This window comes from Nyctereutes procyonoides, unplaced genomic scaffold (genome assembly GCF_905146905.1).
Source record: "Nyctereutes procyonoides isolate TBG_1078 unplaced genomic scaffold, NYPRO_anot_genome, whole genome shotgun sequence".
Classification (NCBI taxonomy): domain Eukaryota; kingdom Metazoa; phylum Chordata; class Mammalia; order Carnivora; family Canidae; genus Nyctereutes; species Nyctereutes procyonoides.
In genome coordinates, this window is record NW_026575132.1 from 9,123,911 (window position 1) to 9,148,640 (window position 24,730).

Below are 24,730 nucleotides of genomic sequence, written 5' to 3' on the forward strand. Positions count from 1 at the left end.
AAATGATTTAATTTGGCTCAAAAACTGAATTTGCTTAACACTGCTACATAATTTGGGTGAGGTTTCCTTCTGCCTGTTTTTCTTGACCTAGATAAATACATTTTCAGAAACCCAAGACCTAATGAATGTCAACCAACATTGACAGCTGTGTGATTACAATAAAGGATGAACACTTTTTAATTTATTAATAATTTAGCTTTTATAGGTCATGAAATAATTAAGCAGGGAAGTAACATTGCTGCTTTCAGACTGAAAAAGAGACACTGAAGCTTAATATCTTAATAACCCAGAGGACCTAAATTTATAAAATACAGAATTAAAATGTTAATCTCTTGGTTTCTTCACAGAATTGTATTTTAATGACTATAATACATTCCAAATATTCAGTTACGAGAAATAATTCTTACTCACCAAATGCTTAAAAATAACATCCCTTAATTCTATAAAGTATAGAATTGTATCACTCAATTTTTTTAAAGGACATGTTAGTTTATATTGCTTCAGTTTCTTTAAATACATGTTTCTTTTGAGACCAAAAATTCCCAACAAAGAAACATGTCAGCCTGATTCTAGCATTTTATTACCTAATCTTAAAGTACCATGATGGATTGGATGGCTTCTTTCAATATTTAATAATCCTTGGTTAAATTCATTTGGTAGTGAATTCATAAGGTAGTGAATACACTAATGAGGGAGGAAGGAAAGGCACTTATTTTTACAGGATTAACATTTGAAATGGAAAAAGTAGGACTTCCTGCAGGATTCATTTTAAAAACCTGAGATATTTAAAAATCTAGGTTCTTTAGCTATCTAGTCATGTGATTGCTTAATTATAATTGTTATGTGTTCAGTGAATATTGAGAATAACTTACTGGACACCTGGAACTGCCACTGCAGCAAAACTAGTGTTGAAGGTAGAAATATTTTCTTGAATGAAAATATATTCCAGCTGATCCATATTCAAATATTTTAAGACTTCAAATTTGTCTTCTCTACATTTTCTTAAAAATATTGTAAATGTTAGTGTATCCTTTTAGACTGTGCCTTTGTGTTTGTGTCTTGAGAGTCAACTGAGAAGCCACACAGATAATGTGAAAGTTGTTACCGCCACAGCATGAATGTACAATTGTATTAAATTTAATCCAGAGAAGTCTGTTTGGATGTGCTTTATGTTACTAGATTTGTTAAAACTTCAGATTGTTACTTGGAAGAAAGCTATTTCTTCTACTTTGCCAGTTTAGGTTTGTATGTTTTCATTAATCCTCCATGTTTTTTCTTTCATATGAGCAATGTTGAACCTCTCCTTGTAAATTATTTTTCTCTCCTTTAAATTGCCCCACAAGAATTCACTTTATTTTCATATCTTCTGTTAAATTTCTTGAAGAAAATTACTCAAAAATAAGTTTTTCCTTCTATGTGCTAATCATTTCAGGTGTCTATTCCTTTTGCTGTCATTAAGAGACTTACTTAGAATATGGTGTGATCTGTTTTTCATTTCATTCATGTAATACCTAAGCACCCAGGGCAAGGGCAAGAATGGTCTAGGCACAGACAAAACAATCCCAAGCATTTGAGTATAGAAATGTGTAATAGACTAAGACTTAAAAGCAACAATATGAAACAAAATGTAGTATTCCTAAAATAGCTATTCTGTTATACTTAAGGGTCCTTAAGAGAAACATGTTTTAGAGGGTAAGATATACATGTAGATAGATGTCATCTGTAAATTCAGGTTGGTCTTTACAATGGTAGAGAGACCTAGCAGTTCTTAGTGGTAGAGACAGGCAGTCACTTAGGATGGTCATTTTAGTATCCCATCTAATGGAACTTTAAAAAAATAGAATATAACTTAGGTGTATTTAAAACACCCAACACTTAGGGACTGTATGCTTGAAACAAGACTTTAAGGTAATACCAGAGATGTGTGGGTGACTGCCAATCTACATTAGTTCTTCCTCACTACATCTGTGTTTTAGCACTGGAGGGAAGGAGTCAGTAGCACAGTTCCAACTCCATCCAGACCTGCATTCCAGCTTTCTTCTTTTTTTTTTTGTCAACTTAGATTCAGCTTAGATGTCTGTTGGCAACTTTAGATAGGTGAGAGAAAAGCCTCCCTACTAAGGTTCTTTCCAAATGTTCACATAGCTGCTGTTCAAAAGGATAGAAAGATACAAAATAAGCCTTGTTGACTTTATTTCCCTTTTAAAAAATGACAAGTTTTAATTACTGAATAGAATTCCAATGTAATTATATGCCGAGACAAACACTGTTAATGTTCACGAAAAACTAATTAGTCTACACATGTATTTCAAAAAGTTACTTTGAAAGAATAATAGAAGGGCAGAAAAAATACACAACTGCAGATTCTAGTCTGCCCACCTAACTTGTCTAACTTCTCAGAGGCAATCACCCTCAAGGGTTTCTTGCATATTTTAGTTAATTCTATGCATACACGAATGTTTATACCTTTGTTTTACACAAATGGCAGCATACCATACCTATAGTTTGCAACTTTTTTCTCATTTAATCACCTTGGAAAAATTTCTTGCCAGTGCCACAATACTTCTGTCTCATTCTTTTCATAGTGTTCCATTTTTATAGAACTCTGCTACTTGTTCATTAATCTTATTTTGTATCCCTTTGTCTTACTTTGTATCTTTTGTCTGTGTGGTACAGTGAGTTTTGCTGACAGAGGAAAAAAATTCTTTTGTGAATCAAGTCAAGCCCCTAAGCTGTAGCCAAAGAATAACAAAGATGAGCTGCACCTAAGGGAGAAAGCATGGAGAATTACTGATCTGGTCACAACGTGATTGTAGGTTCCATCCCCCAGCTGTGTAAGCCTGGACACTCCCTTAAGCAATCTGGATTGATGAAGTGATTTCTAAGATCCTTTTCAGCAATAAAGTTCTAAGATTTGGAATTCCTGAGAAGTTGCAGCTAACACATACTGCTTAATATTTTAAAGTTTTAACATTGAAAACATCTCATTTGGTCTCAATCAGGTCAGCTAAAAAGATAAAAATGTTTTGAATTTAAAATAAACTCTTAACATCAGAAATTATGACCAAGGAAATAATTTTAAAACTTCCTAAAGGGTTTACTTTCTAGTTTTCTAGATAGAATTTAACTGCAACGAGAGCCATCTCAAATCAGAAAGCTAGCATCAGCTCTCAACTGTCCGTGCCCTGAATTACCTCTTTGTAGTTTTGCAGCAACCCTATAAAGTACAAGTTTAAAGATGAGGAAAAAAGCTTCATAAAGATTAAGTTTCTTAACTTGCCTAAGGTCATCCAGTTTGCTTCCCAAATAAACTGAATTAAAATGAATATTCATTGGAAGATTATAATCTCAGTTTTAACTTCAAGTTTTCTACATGATTCTGGATATATACTTTGCACCAATTCTCTTAATGGCTTAAAAGAAAAAAAAAAGTTTATCTAAAAGCTGACTATAAGTACTGTTCAAACTAACAGAGGTTTTGTCTTTTTTTTTTTCTTCCCAAGGGAAAAGCAATCATTAAAGAATTTCTTTGCTTAATGTAAGTAACCAAAAATGAAAAAAAATCTAACAATCTGGCTAAAGTAACTTCCTTTTCTAACAGACCATCTTTACACTTTTTTTGACCTGAGTAACTTCAGTATCTCTTCCTAAAGACACCTAGGAAGGAGAGTTATTTTTCATATACTTTTCCTTTTTTATTTATTGTAATCTGCTTTTTATATCTGAAATTAATCCAACTCCAAAAACAAGATATGGATGAATTATTTTAAGAGAAAATTATTTTCTCCATAATTTAAAATGCACCAACTTGATGCACTCAGATTGCTTTAGATGAGCACATCTGTGTTCAGTAAATATATCTGGTCTTTTTTCAATGATGCTGCAATAGAATTACTAGGTACAAAACAAAGAATGGCACAGATCCACATACAATGGCTCATTGTCTTCAATGATGACAACATAATTGGGATCTCTCCTGTATTTGTTCTTGAAAATTTTTTTCTCTTTAGCAAAGGGTAAGTGAAAAGCATTTAGTGGGGAAAACTAATTGGGTTTAAGTTTAGCTGTAGGTATAAATTAAAACATCTGAATATTTTCTGACATTGAAAAAAAGGGGGGGGGGCAGTGAATGCCAAGAAAAACCAAGATCAGATCAAACAAACGTGTTTTGGATGAATCACAAAATAATCCAAATTACTATCATCTGATCCAACTCAGTCCTGATTATACATCAAAACAACCTCAGAGGTCTATCAAATACATATACTATATAGCAAACCCCAAGCATACTGAATCCAAGTCTGCAAAGTTGGGGCCTAAACATCTGTGTTTTGAAAAGCTCAAAAAGATATAGATGTTGGTTGCTCACCTTTTCCTAATCTGAATCCTGATTTTAAAAATTATCCATGCTGATGTTCCCATGTGCCTCAGAGGGAGAGGATTCTATTTAAAAGCTCCAGGAGACCTGACTGGCATGAGTAATTTCCATACCTTTTCCCAGTGACTGTTCAGGGATGGACAGGTCTAAGCCACTTTAAATTAATGAGACCCAAGGATTTGGTGGTAAATTCTGGGAAAGCTTTTGCATATTAAAAGAAGGCCCCTGGAATCCAGCCTGACTCCTCCACTGCATGTAAATGAAGATGCACATGGCTCAAACTGCTATTGGCAATCATCCCATGACCACGAGGGTAGCCAGCCTTAGGATGATGCCAATGCTGCAGTTGAAAATGGGAGAAAAAACCCTAGAGGCTTTTGGTGACACTACTGAATCACTGGATCAGAAATACTGAAGCCCATTCTATCAGTAGACTAAATGTATAATAATTCGATACATTTTATTAAGTCATTTTAAGTTGGATTTTTTGCTATTTGCATCTGAAAACTAGAGTGGTCCTACCCAATACAGCAGTCTTTCAATCATAAAAATCTGTATTAAACAGAAACCATAAATAACAATTTCTGTTTATTTAATCCATAAGCCTGAGATTTTTCTTTCCTATTTTAACAAATAATCTAAAAAATAATTTGTTATACTCTTCCAATATTTGAACTGAACTGTATTTAAAGTTTATATTCATTGCATTCACTTCATTATTTATTCCAAGTTTTTGCTATAGGCTTTATCTTGAATGTGTAGGACCATTCGCCGTGCATAGAAGTCCCTGTATTCCTCTGGTAATTCAGCCAGTGTTTTTAAAGCTCTGTCCAAAATTTGTGCAGCTCTTGATGCTGCTGTAAGATCTTTGTTTCCATAGGTATCTGTTTTATCATAGCATTCAGATGGAAGATGCTTCCAAAAGACATTCACTCCCACTCCAAACTCTTCAGAAATTACGTTATGGAACCATAAAGCTGGAGAAAGTTTAAAGAAAAAAAACAAGTTAAAAATAAAACCTAGAGTAAAAAAAAAACAAACCAAAATGTCAGTGAAATATCACAAATTGCATATAGCCAATGTAAGAAATTCTTGTAACTAGATCCCTTCGTTAGCACACTCCTGAATATAACAGAATCATTTTAACTTTTATGAATTGCCAACCAATTTAAAGTGTCAATAACACTACTTTTAAAACCTTTGGAAAATAGCAATTTTCCCCTTTAACTTGAAAGACATAATAAAGTTATACTTGTTTTGTAAGTTCTGTAATTTGGGGCTATGTTTTGTTACTTGTTTACACTTCCTGAGTCATACAACCACATCAAGTGTTTACTTTTTTGTACACAGAACATTTCAATTATTTGAGGAGTATCTTTGACCTTTTCCGCCTCAGCACAGTACTTTTGTTCTCATATTTTTGTTCTCAAAGACCTCCTATTCAAGCTGAATTTGGTTTTCTAACTTGCTTAAATTTGCATTCATTGTAGCTTCCTTAGTTTTATATTAAGCTAATGCAATTATAAATATCTTATATTTCTTTCGGCTCCTGTACAGTAAGTGTATAAAACTAAAGCAAATATTGTGGTGGAGAGGATGAATAAGCATTATCATATGATACAGCTAATTAATTTTTCACTTCCTTTAGAACATTTATTTCTTTGTTTTCAATTGAATCTAAATGTTTTCAATCTATAGGTGCTATAGGAATATTAAAGCAACATCACAAATATATAACCAAGATGAAATAATAGTCATGTCAATGGGGTACTTGGGTGGCTAAGCTGGTTAAGCATCTGGTCTGCCTTCGGCTCAGGTCATGATCTCAGGGTCCTGGGATGGAGCCCTGAGTTGGGCTCCCTGCTCAGTGGGGAGTCTGCTTCTCCTTCTCCCTCTGTCCCCCAACCCTGCCCCAGCTTGTGCTCTCTTTCTCAAATAAATAAAATCTTTAAAAAAATACTAGCCACATCAAAAAATGTTTAATCTTGTGAATGGGAGAAAGTAAGATAAGATGCTAAATTTTAGAAACAAATTCATTCTAAGAGTGCTCTAGGAAAAACAAAAGCTTAAAATATTTTGATTTGCAAAACTAGTTTCAAACATGGATTTAATCTTAACTATTCTTTCAGAATCTTTTTTCCTTATTCAATATAACAGGAAAAAAGCTAACCATTATGTTAAATTTAAATGCAAAGACAGGGGTTTTGCTTTTATTTCAAAATACATGCAAATGTTAAGTATGTCTGGCTTTTTTTTTTTTTTTTATGTCTGGCTTTTTAAAGTAGTATACAGAGTAAGAGAAAACCGCATAGCTCTTAACCACTCTAAAGATACAAAACCAAAAAAATTTAAATAATGGCAACGCATTTAAGGACTAGTATGCTAGTTGTTTACAAAGAACTTATGAATAAGAAATTAATGATTCAATTTTTATAGATAGTTATGTTAAGGACATTGTATCAGGCCCCTTGGAGAATATAAAGATTACCAAAACATAGTTCCTTGTCCTCAAGCAATTTATAAGGCAACCCTAAATGAGATAATCATATATATTTTTAAAGATTTTATTTATTTCACAGAGAGAGAGAGAGAGAACACAAAGCAAGGGGAGCAGCAGGCAGAGGGAGAGGGAGAAGCAGACTCCTCGCTGAGCAGAGAGCCTGCACAGGGCTCGATCCCAGAACCCTGGGATCATAACCTGAGCCGAAGGCAGACACTTAACCAACTGAGACACCCAGGCACTCTGAAATCATATTATTAATACTTCTTTACTTAAAAAAAAAAAAAAAATTTTAATTTCTGTCACTGAAAAGAGGTATTAATGATTAAAATATATTAACTTAGATGTGAGAAATACGACTATATAATTGTTAATACATTCCTTTTATCTTATGATTTTTATAATCTTCAGGTATTCACTTTTGAATAATTACAGATGTTAGTTGCATCACTAACAACTAATGCCTATTTATTGTGCAAAGTGGCACTAATTCAGACCACAGAAAATAATGCACACAAAAGACATTACAGGTGTTGAGATTTTAACAATCTCTAGTCTGTTTTGGCTTTGAAATATATTTACCATTTCTTGGTAAATATTTAAGTGACATAGTTCTAAAATTTGCAAATATTTTATTATTTTTATAAAAGATCTATTTATTTATCTTAGAGAAAGATGCGGGGGGTGAAGAAGGAGAGAGAAAGGAGTCTTAAGCCGACTCTGCACTGAGTTTGGAGCCCGACGGGCTCAATCTTACAACTCTGAAATCAGGACTTGAGCTGAAACTAAGGTTGGATGCTTAACCGACTGTGCTACCCAAGAGCCCCAACATGCAAATATTTTAGAAATGATTAAAAAGAACAACTAGGTATAATCTTCTCCCAGATATAATGTAACTTGTTTAATGTCATTTAATAAGATAGAAGTATAATGTTATAAGTTGCCTTTGAAAAGCAAGACTATTAATTTTATAAGAATGTGCTTAGCATACTTTAAACAATGATATATAAAAATCAACTTGTATAGAATACATATAACAAATATACTTTTGAACTAAAACAGTCATATAATGGATGAGTGACAGAGTACAGATTTTATAAATAGGAAATGAATGAAGTCTAGAAATCTTACCAGGAATGAATAACACATCTCCAGCTTTAAGGGAACATTCATACCTTCTGGCCTTGGAAAACAGTGGATATTTAGTTAAGTCTGGGTTATCTATATCCAGGACTTCTGACTTAGTACCTGAAAAGTTCCCAAAAAAAGGATGATAGAGATTAAAGCAAAGTTAGTGTTTCTTAAAAGGTAATCACAAATATAAACTTGAAAATTTATTCTTTTCTGTACAATTATTTATTGTATCCACAGTGTAAGAACAATTACTATTCTCCTGAAACCTAAAACAATATTCAATGACCACCCCCAACCCTTTATGACTATTGACATCTATGTAGTATAATTAAAACTTAAAATTTTATTGTTCATATAGCCTATCATTACATATATACCCATGGAGAACACAAATACATGATAATTAGAAATAAGCCCTACAATGTTTCTCTATGAAAGTAAAAGATTTCTCAAAAAGAGTAACTGAATAGACTAGACTTTAGATATGTAAACTTAAAAAAAAGTACCTGATAAATATAAATACTGGGCATCTCGAGGACTGAACAGTACAACACGTTTTTTTCCTGTCACTTGTATTAAGAAGTTATCCATTACCTGAAGGCCAATAAGAACTTATGGATAAACATTATCTAAAATTTAAATAAAACTAATGGTATTCCAAACAGTTAAATGTAAATCTTATTCCTTTAGTAAGACTTGATTCACATTATCTACAACTCTTACAGAAATATTCTAATCTAACAATGCAAACATTTGTATTGTAAATGCAACTGTGCCTTTATTAAATATATTCCTGCAGCACTGCCTTAAAATGGGAAGGACTGGAAATCTGAGAACTATTTGCTCTTGCCCCACCATTCTGACAGAGAGGGTAGTTTCACCTATTTGAAGCTCCCCTTAGTTAGTACTTATTTAACTGCCAAGGAATGCTATACAGCCAACATTAGAAACAGATTGAAAGCACTTAGAAAAATTAAGTGTTGGGAAAACACAAGGTACTACTGTAATCAACCACTGCTAAACTCTTTTAATATATGGCCAACCATAATTTAGTTATAGGCATCTTGATTTCCAAATTATCTCTACAGAATTATAATCTGGCAAATTTTCTTGATGTACTTATTAATGGAGTAATCTTGATTATTTCTGCATACTCAAGGGTACACTTTATGGAAAATATTAAAAGGCAGAGTTACATAATTCTCAGCAAAGGAATTAAAATATATATGAAGCAAGATATATTCATAATTACTTACATACTGCTCCCACCTAACCATTTCTCCTTTCACTACAAACCCTTTTCTTATGTAAACCTTAACTATATAACTATGTAACAAGCATTTCTTTGACTTATTTTTAATAAAAGTTTCATAGAATTCTATTATAAATCTAGACAAAAGTGATACTAGTTAAAATTTAAAATAGTCACATAATTAAAAATATTATTTAAGTTACCACATAATTTTCTCACTATATCATTTATATAAAACCTTTAAAAAATATGCTAAGAATTCATGTCTATCTCATTTAGTTATTATGTTAAAAATCTTCCCAAGGGGCCCTCAGCTGAATTATAACATGCTTATAAAACTTAATATAGCTTGATTTAGAACGTCTTAAAAAATTATTTTATCTTTAGAAACCTACTAGGTATTGCTTTAGCTTCCTAAATTTCTCCACCCAACACCAAACCATACATAATACTATACTTTTAGTGTGTTTAAAATATTTATATGTACATACTTAATGCAAATAAAATTATAATACCCCAGAATAAATGATCACGGACAATATTCTATACATCTTGTTGCTCAAAAATATAGTGGACAGTTCACATTCTCCAGGGATGTATAATCTAAGACCTTTAGGTATCCCCAAATTCTTAGAACTGGAAATCGCTCTCCATAAACTTCTGCCTTAAACTTCACACAAAATACAATGAATCAAGACCACCACCACAAAGAAATGCAAATGTGAGAAAACTAACTAGGCTGTAGCATTAGCTAAATCATTTACTCCCGTATCATCAACTTGCAGAGCACCAGTTTTCAAATCTCATCTTTCAGCAAATTTTGCCTCCCAGATCTTTAGGGTATTCTACAGAAAGTTGAAACTGTAAATGTTGTATCTATAGATGCTAAATATCTACTATAGATTCAGATTTCTCATTTATGTAGCATACATCATAGTGGGTCCAAAGCTGTAATCCTGGCGAGCTAATTCGAAAAACACTGGAAAAGAACTGCTCCTCTTTGAAAAATTTTGGAAACTTGATATCTCCTTCCAGTAAAGGAAACTGCTTTCTGATATCTGCAACATCCTGTATTGAGAGAAACACTGTAAAAATTTTAATAATAAAAAAAAAATTTTAATAATAAATGCAGTATTGGTATAATACTTGTTTTACCTCAGGCTGCCATCAGAGCCTATGATATTAAGGAGGAATGGAGTAAAACTCTATTCATTGCTTTAAAATACTAGTTGGTGACCACAGTCAATATATGATCTTTCGAATGAAGGAATAACAGACTATGTAATAGATTGCAGATTCAACAATACTGTACAGTTAAGCTTAATATGCTTCATTAATAATAGGTTCTTCTTATTTAAGCAACAATCATACAATCGCCATCTACTCCAATATTAAGTATTTAAAATTTAGGAGTTAACAATTTTAACTATGTAATAAAACCTGTGGATTTTAATGAGGGAGGAGACTAAAAGAAGTTAAAGAACTAAATAAGGACATAATAGGAAAAAACAGAATATTACTTCATCATTTTAGGGACCAATACTTAATACTGCAGCCATATTAATTTGATTCTGAATACATGTCAAAGCTTATAATAGTGAATTACTAAATATTTTAATAATTATCTTAGATGTTTTTATTAGCTGAATGATCATCTGTAAAATACATAGTAGAAAAGATTTTTTAATTGTGTAGAGATTAGAGTAGATGACTTTAAACATCTATTAAGATACTATGGTCCTGCTTAAAATTAAAAGCTAAGTAATCAACTTTTAATAATTTTACTTTTCTTTTAAAGATTCATTTATTTATTGTAGAAAAAGAGAGCATGTGCATGCAAATGGGAGAGGAGAAAAAGAGAGGGAGAAACCTCAAGTAGACTCCCTGCAAAGCACAGAGCCTGCTTAGGACTTGATCCTAGGACCCTGAGATCATGACCTGAGTCCAAATCAAGAGTCGCCACTCAGCTGACTGAGCCACCCAGGCACCCCTAATTGTTTTATTTTTATTCAAGGGCACAAATCATTGAGAAAAGAATGGGAAAAAAAAGAAGCAGGTCGTATGTCAGGCAATAAGTACAAAAAGTACAGGGCCAGTTAAAATATATACATCCATTAGGTTTTAAGCCTTTGTTTTACATTCAGAATTCTTACCTTTCTAGGGTCTTCTCCAAGTGACCGTAAGTAGTACTTCTCATCCTTAAACATCCCGAAGAAAAGTAACATAAATATTCATTTAAAAATAACAGAAAGTAAAAGACGGAAGGAATTAAGTCTTAAAAACCTAACCCAGTTGTTTTCAAGAGAGCTCCATTTTCTTATCCTTTCTACTAATGCTCTCTGGTGGCCATATAAAGAAATGTCTTTATATGCTGCTTGTAATAATGGCTGGATCCACAAAATATTATATAAAATAAATTTGAAAGGCAACATATATCTACTACATCTAAAACACAATGCTTAATTTGGACTTTAACTTATTTAGACTCTTAACAATAAGACTTAAAAAGAATTCTCATTTGTGTAACACACATGATCTCAAGGTACTGTTGTGGCCAATAACAAACTTCTTAATATAATGCAAATGCAGAGTAGGAAATAAATATGATAATTTATACAGTAATACATTTTTTAAAAATCTAGAATGCTGCATTTTATCAAGTTAAGCCTATCACTGATCATATAAATTCTCAAGCCAAATCCTTTAGAGTCAACTCATATATGAATTAGAAATGTCATTTCACAAAAAAAAAAAAAAGAAATATGTCATTTCAGAGTAGTAAATTTATGTTGATACTTTTAAAAACTGCCAATTATTCTTCACTTAGTAGCTACAGTAAGGAACTGTCTGAATTATAACACACTACTGTTATCTACGTTTCCTCTAAGAATTAGAGAACTCAGATACGGGGTCAAGCACAAAAGCAATCCAACTCAGAGTTCTGCCTCTTTTATACATATACTGACTATTATAACACAAAATTCAAAATCCATGTTATTTACCTTAGCAACATATTTTAAATCTATGGCTAAAAATTTAAATCAACTCTCAGATCCAGTGTTTTTTTAAGTAGCATCAGATAATTTCTATAAATTTATTATTGGCTAAATAGGTTTCAAAGTATGTTTTTCAAAATTCTGAGGTTTCTTTCTTTCTTTTCTTTTTTTTTTTTTTTTTTTTTTTTTTTGCCAGTTCTAATGTTTTCGGATTGGAAAAGAAAAATGAATGGGGCAGACACAGAGATATACTGCTCAGAACCCCTTCAAGAAAGAATTTACCACTAGTGGCAAAGAGTGTGATTAACTGACAGGTGCTAGCTATGAATTCTTTCAGTTCCACCTCAGCCTTTTATTTTATGGTCATGCTCTTCTTGGGGTAGTCCCAAGCAATGACTGAGCAAGATGGTAAAAGGTCAAGACCTTGTCACCCACACAGGACTCCTCAGACAGGCAGTCTCTGCTCAGGGGTCCACAGTGAGCTAGCAGAGATTCTGCTAGACCTATGTTACTGTCTGATGGCTTCCCCCACCCAATCCACTCCTTTCCTTTCAAAAGTATTACTCCCCCATAAACCTGTCTGCACTCCTAATTCCATCTTAGCCCCTGCTTCCTGGAAGACTGAGCGGAGAGTCTAAATTCATCTTATTTACATACTTTCCCTAATTTTAAGACATAAATATACATGTGTATGCAGTTGACCTTGAGAACTTTCCTATCCAAGAGTAATGAGCAGTACAGATTTAAATAGCTGTGAAATGTCAAGTGAAGTAAAAGAAACCAAGGCAAGATAAACGATTTACATCTAAAAAGTATGGAAAGTATGTAAATAAGATGAATACACAGTTAGTTCAGATACAGTCAGTGGAATCAGTTTCAGCAGACAATCTAATCATACTGTAGACTCACAGACCTGCAGAGCTTGAGGGATCCTGGTGGTAGTCTAGTATAACCACCACCTGTTGTGAGAACGGTGAGTAGCAGCACCTGTCACAACCAAACCGGCCACCAGCCTGGCTGGCTCAGATGCAGACAACAGCTTTATTCAAAGCTTTTAAAATGTGCTTTTGAGATAACAGTGAATTTTTTTAAAATGTATTTATATATATGCCTCCATGCTTTATCTCAAGAAACTTAAATTGGATTATTTAAAATTGGACTATAATGTAAATAAGTAGAATTCTTCTGCATTTAATCCTGAATAAATGTTATAACAAATACAAAAATCACGTTGATAATATAGAAGTAGTTTTAATAGCCAATAAGATATGAAAATAAAGTTCTCCTTCAGCATTTGAACTTTATGTATCAGACTAAAGCATTTTCAAAGAGAGTATTATTAATCGGTAACATTTAGTGAGTAGTTTCCACATGTCAGGCATTGTACTAAGTACTCTACAGATTTTATTTAGTTAACTATCACAAAAACTTTATCAAATAGGAACTATTATTGTTCCTATCTCATAGATGAGTATACCGAGGCACAGAAAAATAATTTAGTCAAGGTTTGAGATCTAATAAACAGCAAAACTACATCTACGGCATATACAACCGAACCTTAAAAACAGCTATCAGAGAAGGCTATAGCTCTTGTATCTAATGTTCTTGTACAAGAAAATCCAACTAGTATATACATATTAATGCTTCTTAAAGAAAATCCATTCAAAGCAGTTACCTTTGAAATAAAGAATTCTTCATGCTTTTCTTCAGCTGCCCTCTGAACCAACTTATCAAAAGGTAAAGTTCTGAAATAAACACAAAAGAAGTCTTGGACCTAATAGTAAATCAACTAGCCATACCTTTATCAGTATATATATATAGGCTTGTTGGAGTTGTATATGACCTTCTATTTTACAATATCCATAATTTTATTATAATTATGTGTAATTCTAAATTTTCAAAATTCATTTAGCAGTGTGCTTATTTGACCTAGATTGTCTAAAATTATGATTTCAAAAATTAAAGACTTTTAAATCTATAGGACAGATGTATCCTTTTATGTTAATATCTGCCTATTCCAAGTTACTGTTAGAAAAAGGTTTCTATGGTATCTGGTTACATCTGGATATAAACAAACTTTCAAACTTGCTACTTCAAGTGTCATGGCAAAACAAATCCTGTGACTAAGGAATCGGACAAAATACTAAGTGCTATTTTGGAAGAGACAGTAGGCAAATGGTCCAGTGAAGATCAAGTCCTTCACTCTCTCACTGATCTTCCTGCCTTTTGGCACTACCACAGAACACGGAAGCCCACAACATTGCTCTCAATCTTCTTCACCACCATCATTTTAAGAATTCTGAGGAATACCTTAAGGATAATTCAGGAAAGTGACCAAGTTTTATTCTTCCTCCATATTTCTGTTCAAATGGCTATCTCCTAATCTCATTTTAAACGGGGCTGAACATCACAGAAGGAGTTCATTTCCTTTTAGAAATGAATCTAGAATCTAGAATCTCTTGAGAACCTGGAGGGCTACCATTTCTTTGGTTCCATCCAGTCCCTTCAACATTCTAGAATCAAAAGTACTGATCCCTATATGAAGTTGACAACAGTAACATCAAGACAATGAAGTCCTCAAAAGCATCTGGGTCAAAAGCCTCTCCCCACAACCGCCACTGCACTCCAGCTTCCAAACCTCTGATTAAGAGTAGTAGTCTTTTCTCGCTCTCCTTTTGTTTTAGTCCTTTCACTCTTACCACCAAATCTTTCTACTAGGAATCTGTACTGAGGAAGTGAGGAGAAAGTGTTAGCAAAAACCCTTTCTCCTTCTCTATAAGATGACCTTGGGCTTACTTTTTCCTAGCAATGTTTTTGTAGAAACCTACTGGGTTAAGATAAATGTGAATGTCTGCTGTGATATCAGTTAACCATGTTTATTGTAAAAATGAGTCTTGATTGATGAACTACATTTGGACTAAAAGGCTGATGAGTGGATTATAAGTATTTGTTAAAAAGTAAAGGATCTGGCTTCCCTGTGTGTGGTATAACTCTTGTAATTGAGTTTGTCCCTTGTAGGAACACAGAAGCTAAATTTATGTGCCATTTCATATCACTGGTTTCTGTGGACTATGTGGCTTAATTTAGCTAATATGTGTCTGTACCCATCTTTATAATCTTGTTCCCTTGGAAGCTGTCAGTTGGTGAGACAAAAATGGCTCCTGGATTGGCATAAGGAGTCCCACTGATACTATACTGCTAGTATGTGCTTTCCTGCCTTGTATCTTTTTACAAAGCTAAGTGAATCTAGTGCCAGATTATGGACTAGTGGGTCCTGTGGGCGTGAATGTCAATCTGAACTTGAAGACACTGCTGATGATTATGTAGAAGAGTGAGCATTGCAAGAGAGGAGTCTACCATCTGCTCAGACCCATTTGCTACTACAGTTTTTAGTTAATTATATCAACAAATTTACTTGGCATCTTCCTATGCAATGTTTTCCATCTCTGACCTCACCATATACCCTTCATTTCTACCAAAGCAACTCTGGAAGAGTTTGGGGAAAATATGGAAGCCTCTCACGTCCAGAGCTTCCCCTGTAATTGGTGCCGTTGCCCAGGCTTATCTTTTTATGAGGGAAAACTCAAAAGTGTTTAAAAACCTTTATAAGAACAGGGCAGATAGAGTAAAAAAAAAAAAAAAATCCAGAAGCAGAACTTGGGTGCTCTCAGCAATCTTTTTCCTTAGGAAGTGGTGCCTCTCAGAGCTTCTGTAGAAGCAAAGCTGAGAGGGGGGAAATGAGGTATGAATTAAAAGTTTTTTAGACTCAAGGTTTTATCTATCCTGTGCATGTTTCAAAAAGAAGGACATCTGTTAAATTCCATTTGTCTGGACTGGGAGACAGACGACTAGTAAGGGAGATAATATCAAAGAGGGGTTAGGATCATGGGTTCTGTGGAGTCAGGCAAATTTGGGTATAAGTTTGGTTCCATTATTTCAAGCTATATGATCTTGAGCAAGTTACTTAATATTTTTAAGCTTCCATTTTCTTAATTGTATAATTACTGAAAACAAAACTACCTCATAGATTGTTCCTAAATTAAATGATTAATATAACCTAGGATGCATGGCACAGCACCTGATAAGGTGTTCAGTAAAGAACAAATGGTGGGGTTAACAACGATACTAAACCATTTCAGCAGCATGAAAGCAGTTACCAACATTTAAAACAAGGAAAAAAATCTTCACTCTTCTGTTCCCCATTTGCAAAAGCTGCTTTGCAAACCAAGATCAGGAATGATAAAAGTATTAATAAACAATAAGAGCAAGATGATGACATGAATTAGATGATGTGACAGAGCAGTTAAGCTTATAAAAGTCAGACTGATTTACTTTTTTAAATCTATGACCAGAAGAATACCAACAGTATTCTTTCACCACACATGACTCCTCCCGTTCACAGTACCCTGATTCAGGAAGAACAATGAGAGCCACCCAGAAGAAAGAAGTAAAAGCTAAGACTTGGAAATGTATTGCTCCTCAAATATTAATAAGCAGACATGCAACTCTAAACTGAAGTGATAATGATGATACATGTGTGTAGGATTTCTTCCTTGCTAGACTCTCTCTGACCTAGATGTCTCCCTTTTTTCCTACTCCCTGGTAACTGCCAAAATGACTAAATCTATTTTTTTCTTGCACTAAGAAAATAATCTTGCAATTCTTCAGTTGCTCCAGTGAAAGGCTTGGAGAAAGCTGGGATAGGAACTATTACATAACGTATGTGATTCAAAAACAAGTTTTGAAAAGTTTATGGAACATGACAAAATAGCAAAACAATTTTAGATGAAGTTTCAATACCCATTTGTTATGGCTTTGGACTCTCTGGAAAATAAACATCATTAACGGCCGACCTAAAAATGTTCATCATTCCAGCACTTGCTTCCACCTTTTTGATTTAATAAAAAATGAAAAGTTCTTACACTTAGAAAAACTTACGGCAATTAAATTCAATTCACGGCCTATTAAAAACCAAAACTATAATGGTGGATATTCAAAGGATCAAAAACTAAGAAATGTTTTGGCAAGCTGCTATATGAGCTTGGAAAACTCTAATGAGAAAGGAATGACTCTGGACATTAGAAGCTCTATTTACTCATCTCTAAACTCTGGAAGAACAGTGAGAACTACCTTTCTTTAAAAATCAGTCTTTTGTGAACTACATAGTTTTTCAAAAGACTGAATTTGCTGGAAACTGCCCGTGCTCAGAATATAAAAATTTGTTTTTTTAACATTTTTAACGAAACTTCTGGGAATAAATAACATTAAATCTATAAGATTATTGACATCTGAAACTTTCAAGTTTGGACACTCAGCATCTTTTAACTATCTTACTTTTAAGACATCTCATCTCAAAGCATAAAATGACAACCACAAGGGAAATTAAAAGTATTTAAGGTTATTTTGTCAAAAGAGAAAATTTAATACAATTTTTTGAAAGCTATCCAAGTTGATGAAAAACTATACCAAACATAGCAACTACATGTCCTATATATTTCTGGAGAGAGCAGAAAAAGAAAACATGGGCTTACGCTTCTCTCACAATTAGGAATTAGAAAATCTTCTAAAAATGGGTGCATTAAAAATCAAAGTAAGTTATGAAGGAAAACTTCAGAATTCATTACTCTAGATAATAATTACTAAATGAGGGAAGATCAATTAATTAATAAAGCACTGAATGAGTACAGCATATCCAACATTAGAGATAATCTAACTCCAGTTCTAGAAATCCAGTTCCTTCCATGGCTCCAGAAGGTATCAGGCATACACCCTATATGAAAAACGGTCTTTGAAAATGTCTTTATATAATTGTAACAACTCAGAATTCTTGCCTTTTAAAAGCCACTCTTTAAAAATTAGTAAGCTGTTCCATGACTATATCAAAATAGCCAAAAGATTAAATGCCACACGGTCTTTGTATAATAATATAAAAATATCTTAAAGATTTTAAAGAAGTTATTTGTAGTCCCAGAGTAAACCTCAGAAGAAAATACCTATATACAAAGTTCTTACTAATGAAGTCCATCTGGGCAACTGCAGCAACATGAATCTTTACTTCTTTGCTCCCTCCAACTTGGCTCAGGTAATCCACCGTCCATTTGCTTGTACATGCCCCCAAATCAATTCCTTCCAACACTAGAGGTTTTCTCTGTAAGTTGGGAAAATATACAACAAAAAAATAGGGAAAATGAAAATATATACGGAGTTATATTTGGCAATAGAAGAACAAAAACAGTAAGAAATGATTCTTGATCCTAAGATGCTCAAACTCAAGTCTTTTGACAATTCATGCTATTAACTAAAATAGGAAGAACAGCAATGTAATATACTTAGAACAAAATTTTAACATTAGGAAAACAAATAAAAGGAAATAGTAGTACCATCATTAGCTGAGGACAAAAAAATCAACATTATTTAAAGAATTATCAGGGCAACTGGGTGACTCAGTCAGCTGAGCATCCAACTAGTGATTTCCATTCAGGTTGTGATCTTATGGGTCATGGGATTGAGTCCCGCTTCTGGGGCTCAGCACTCAGTGGGGAGTCTGCTCAAGATTCTCTCTCTCTCTCTGCCCTCCCCACCCGCATGCTTGCTATTACTCTCAAATAAATCTTTATAAATCTTTTAAAAAAAGTAGTTTCACGAGCATTATTTATGACAAAAATATAAATGATTAAAATGTATATTTTACAGTCAATATTGTTCTTAACCTTTTATTTTGATACTATTTCAAATTTGTGGAAAAGTTGCAAGAACAAAGAACTCCCATATACTCTCTACTCTGATTCACCAACTGTTAATTTAACATTTGCCCCATTTATTTTACCATTTGCTCTCACTCTGTGTGTATAGAGACAAACATATTATTAAAAATTAAATTTTCCTTGACTACTTGAAGGTAAGTTGCTGACATCATACGCCTTTGTCTCCAAAAACCTGAGTATATTTCCTGAGAACAAAGACATTTTCTTCTTAGCCACAGAATAATTATCAAAATTACATTTAACACTGATACACTACTACTACTACTTCACAGTCCATATCCAAATTTTGCTAACTGTCCTAATAATATCCCTTGTAGTTGTTGAGTTTTTTTCCTCTGAGATGCCACATTGCATTTAGTTGCCATGTCTCTCTTATTCTGTAACAGTTCCTCAGCCTTTTCCTTCCATGACCTTGACATTTTTGAAAAGTATAGGCCAGTTATTTGTAGAATGCCCTTCAATTTCAGCTTATCTGACATTTCTTTAATATTCAAGTCACCTACTTTGGGAAGGAATGTGCCAAAGAAGCAATGTTGTGCTCTTCTCAGTGTAGCATATCAGGTAGCACATGATATTGTTTTCTATTTGTGGTGTTAACTTTGATCAACTAGTAATTCCTGCCTGAATTAAGTATGCTATGATGAATGCAAAAAATCATGATTTTTAAAAATTTCATCATCTTCTATATTAACTGGCATTCTAATGTCAAAATGCTCTAATTTACTTATCTCCACTTATTAATTTTATTCACTTGGTTATAATCTACTGATAAAATGTTGATGCTCTAATTATCTTAGATTTGGCCAGGAGGATCCAAAACAAGCTGGCTATTGTGACTTTACCTGAACACTTCCTTACTTTTTAGCAAAAAAAAAAAAACCACAAAAAAAAAAAAAAAAAAAAAAACACAACACAGAATCCTTTTATACTTTTTCCATCCCAGCCCTACAGTCATTTCTTCAAGCAGCTCTGGCTTCTTTTAAAGGGAATGCTACTTAGAAACCATGATCTGGGTGCTAAGTGTGTTTATTGCTATTGAGGTATCATTACTTCTACGCTTTCTCAGTGAACAGAGCTGGGAAATACATCAAAGTCTGTGTATACTCATTTTCGCCTTTCCCAAATACGTGTACACACATACACACATAGACATACACCCCACATAGGTATATACCATATCTACTTATCTCTCTCCAAGCAGACATATATACTATATATACATTTAACGCATGTATATATGAGCCATAATACTGATACCTCCCTTCTGATCTTTTACCATAAGATTCGTTTTAATTTTTATTTATATCTCTCTTAACAGTGAGAAACTTCACTTCCATCATCCTCAATGTTTAATCAATTGCACAAATTCACAATAAGTACTTTCACAATTGCTAAGTCACATCACTATATAAAGCAAGTCTATTAACAAGCCTATTAACTAGACTGAGGACATAGAGTATTATATTCAAAAGTGACGGGTTACTTATCTTTCTTCTCCTTGTTTTTACATTCTATATTAGAATTTTAGGTTCTTAAATCATTCCTCATCCTTGTTAATTTTATTATTACTATTACGTTAGAATTGAAAACATTAATGTGATCCCCAAAGTCCAAACTATACAAAAAGGTCACACCAGTCACATTCTTCCACCTCGTACACAATCAAGCCCTATAATTAGTCTCATTTCTGGTTTATCAATCCGGTTTTTTGTTTTGTTTTGCAACAAGACCAAAAACATATATACTTCTTTATTTCCCCTTTATTTACACAAAAAGGTGGCATGTTATGTATTTTCTTTTTTTTTTAATTTAAAAATATATCCTGGAAATCACTGCTATCAGTTCATCCTTTTTTACAGCTTTGTATACCATAGTGTAAATGAACAATTTAATCAATCACTCTCCTATGCAAAGTTTTTTTTAGGTTATTTCCAGTAATCCCTAAAGTAAACTCCTAAAAGAGGGACAGCTGGATCATACAGTAAACACAGACATAGATACCAAATTCCCCTTCACAAGGGTTGCACCACTTGGCATAAAGTATTTGAGTGCCAGTTTCTTCACAGCCTCAAGTACTAGAGAGCCACAGAGTATTATTATTAAAAAGTGGCCTTCTGATTTTTGCCAATGATAGATAAGAAATGGTATTTCAGTGTGGCTTTAAGTTCTGAGTAAAGCTGAACATCTTTTCATGTTTAGAGGCTACAACTGCTCACATTTTATCAGACTTGTGGCCTTTCACACCCCACTGTTTAATTTTTAAAAGTTCTTTACATACATGGGTTTTCACAGCCCTTTTATGAAAACATGTTGCAAATACTTTTTTCCCAGCTTGTATTTTTTTTTTAAGATTTTATTTATTTTATTCATGAGAAACAGAGAGAGAGAGGCAGAGACACAGGCGGAGGGAGAAGCAGGCTCCATGCAGGGAGCCTGACAGGGGACTCGATCCAAGGACCCCAGGATCACACCCCAAGCTGAAGGCAGATGTTCAACCGCTAAGCCACCCAGGTATCCCCCCAGCTTGAATTTTATGTATTCAAATTTTAATCTTTCACTACACCTGAATTTTCAGTCACAGTTACAAAGTCCTTCCACAGATCTACATTATAGAGGAATTTACCCATGTTTCCCTCTGGTACTGTATAGTTTCTTTTTTTTTTTTAAATACATTTGCATCTCTGATCCATAACTCTTGTGTAGGTGTCAGACATAAATATAATTTTATCATTTTTTAAGTGACTATCCAGTAGTAGCCCCAGCACCATTTATTTAAAAGTTCCTTTGCAGGACTCCTGGGTGGCTCAGTGGTTTAGCGTCTGCCTTCCACCCAGGGAGTGATCCTGGGATCGAGTCCCGCATCGGGCTCCTTGCATGGAGCCTGCTTCTCCCTCTGCCCATGTCTCTGCCTCTCTCTCTGTGATTCTCATGAATAAATAAATAAAAACTTTAAAATCAAAAAAGTTCAAAAAAAAAAAAAAGTTCATTTGCCCCAGTGATTTTTTTTTATTATAGATTTGTTTTTTATTGGTGTTCAATTTGCCAACATATAGAATAACACCCAGCGCTCATCCCATCAAGTGCCCCCCTCAGTGCCCATCACCCAGTCACCCCCACCCCCTGCCCACCTCCCTTCCACCACCCCTAGTTCGTTTCCCAGAGTTAGGAGTCTCTCATGTTCTATCTTCCTTTCTGATATTTCCCACTCATTTTTTCTCCTTTCCCCTTTATTCCCTTTCACTATTTTTTTTATTCCCCAAATGAATGAGATCATATAATGTTTGTCCTTCTCTGATTGACTTATTTCACTCAGCATAATACCCTCCAGTTCCATCCACATCAAAGCAAATGGTGTGCCCCAGTCGTTTTTAACATATCAAGTTCAACACATACTAAATCTCCATATAAACGGAAATTTATTCCTGGATGTATGTGTATCTCCAGACTTTTTTATTTCTCTGGTCTATCTTTTCATGCACCTATATCACACTGTTAATTATTAAAACACGTTAAAAATCTGAAGACTGGGGGATCTTGGGGTGGCTCAGCGATTCAGCGCCTGCCTTCGGCCCAGGGCCTGATCCTGGACATCCAGGATAGAGTCCCACATCGGCTCGGGCTCCCGGCATGGAGCCTGCTCCTCCCTCTGCCTGTGTCTCTGCCTCTCTTTCTGTGTCACTCATGAATGAATAAAATATCTTTAAAAATGCTTCTTCCTCTGCTTATGTCTCTGCCTCTCTCTCTGTCTGTCATGAATAAATAAAAATAAAATAAAATAAAATATTAAAAATAAAAGGTCAGCCCAGGTGGCTCAGTGGTTTAGCGCCTGCCTTTGGGCCCAGGGCCTGATACTGGAGTCTCAGGATGGAGTCCCACATCGGGCTCCCTGCATGGAGCCTGCTTCTCCCTCTGCCTGGGTCTCTGCCTCTCTCTGTGTCTGTCAAGAATAAAAAAAAATAAAATTAAAAAAAAATCTTAAAAAAAAAAATCTGAAGACTATACCCCCTCATAGATATTCTTCAAGGTTTCTAAGCAGAAAGACCTTATTTTGGAGTTTTACTCACTTCTAAGTTTAATACATTGTGACCACAGTGCTGTTGGCAATTTTCTACTTTAGTAAACAGTGATGCTTTCTTTGTGACACATTATGTATCATATCTGGGAAGATCATGTTAAAAAAATGCCCTTCACCATGTTTCTTACAAAGCATTTCCACATACATCCCTGCCTCTCCTCAGTGCTCTACAAGCATCTTATACCAACACAGTGCTGAGGTGGAGATGGTGAGGGCAACCACAAACCACCCAGCACTAGACCAACAAATAAAGGCTTAGATCCTCTCTGCAGGTTGCAAACTCCTAAAAAACAAAAACAAAAACAAAACATTCGTGCTTTAAAAAAAAAAAAAAAAGATTTTATTTATTCATGAGAGACACAGGCAGAGGGAGAAGTAGGCCCCATGCAGGGAGCCCCACGCGGGACTCGATCCCGGAACCCCGGGGTCACGCCCTGGGCCCAAGGCAGGCGCTAAACCGCTGAGCCACCCGGGCTGCCCATTCCTGCTTTTTTCAATAGTGAGAACTCTAGCTCTCTGACCATCCTTGTAAACATCAAGCAAAATCCGTGGGGAGCGAGGGGGTCTACCATAAACCTACTTCAACCTTGCGGATTATTGTTTCTTTAGGGATCGGCCGGGCTCTCTAGTCCCAGTTTTCCTCAAGTAGGGATCCCCTTACAAAGCACTGCAGGTAAAAATACTTCGCTCCTCCTTAATATTTTCCTCTTGAGGTTTCTGTTAAAGAGCTGAGGTTCAAAATCACACACACGAAGAGAGTCCAACCCCTGCCTGCACCGTTGGAACCCGGGGTAGTTGGAATCCAGGACCGGGGCAAGCTTCCCGACGGATTCCCACGGCTTCCTCCCCTTTTGTTTTGGCTCAGTGCAGCGAAACACCTGCTGCTGTGAATCCAGCACCGCGAGCGGACTCCACGGGCCACCTTTCCGCTCGACCAGCCGGGGCGGGGATACCTGCCCTGAGCTTCCGGAAACCCGGGGCGAGAGGCGGAGGCGGCGTGGGGTTGGGAGAAAACAAACCAACCAGCCTCCCTCCCCCCCCGTTGCCATGGTAACGGAAGGAGGCCTAGCGAGCAAGGGGGTCCCCCGAAGGCCACCTTCGCAGCGGGCCGTGCTGGTCAGGCTCGCCGTTTCTCGCACTCAGCTCCCCGCCGTCGTACTGCTGTCCTGCCCGCGAACGTGGAGCTGTTCTCCCCGGAGCACGGAGCCGATGGGTCCGCCCCACGCCCCGCGCGCCCCAGCCGCCCGCTGCCTCCTCCCCATACCCTGGGCCGCAAGGAACCATTCGGAGCCGGGCTACGTGGTAGGGAGCGCCTTACCTGCGGGTAGAGCTGCTGCATAAACCGGTCCTGCGAGACGCCCTCGAGCCGGGGAACCGGGAGACGCTGCCAGGCCATGGCCGCTCACGCCCGTCCTCCTCCGAGTCCAGGAAACCTCGGTGCGCTGCGCTCCTCAGCGCGCCATCCGCCCGGAAACACGAGCCGGAGAGAAAAAAGAGGTCCGCGGAACGGCGGCCCCCGCCGAGCGCGGCTGGCTGGAGAGCTGGGTCGCGGGCGCGGAGGCCGCTGAGGACGCGGAGGCCTCTCGGTGAGACCCGGAGCGGGGCTGACTCGCCAGAGGCGGCGGCAGCAG

The 24,730-nt window shown here is 35.5% G+C and overlaps 1 protein-coding gene across 1 annotated transcript; it reads right to left on the reverse strand.

The window, feature by feature from the left end:
- Nucleotides 1-2,176: 2,176 nt before the first annotated feature.
- On the reverse strand, nt 2,177-24,555 carry TYW5 (tRNA-yW synthesizing protein 5). The gene is made up of 8 exons (XM_055345184.1): nt 24,418-24,555; nt 18,254-18,408; nt 13,936-14,005; nt 11,418-11,462; nt 10,195-10,332; nt 8,519-8,606; nt 8,010-8,126; nt 2,177-5,355 (listed from the first exon to the last, which is right to left on the reverse strand). The coding sequence occupies exons 1-8, from the start codon at nt 24,493-24,495 to the stop codon at nt 5,099-5,101; spliced, it is 948 nt and encodes a 315-aa protein (XP_055201159.1). The 5' UTR covers nt 24,496-24,555; the 3' UTR covers nt 2,177-5,098.
- Nucleotides 24,556-24,730: the final 175 nt, after the last annotated feature.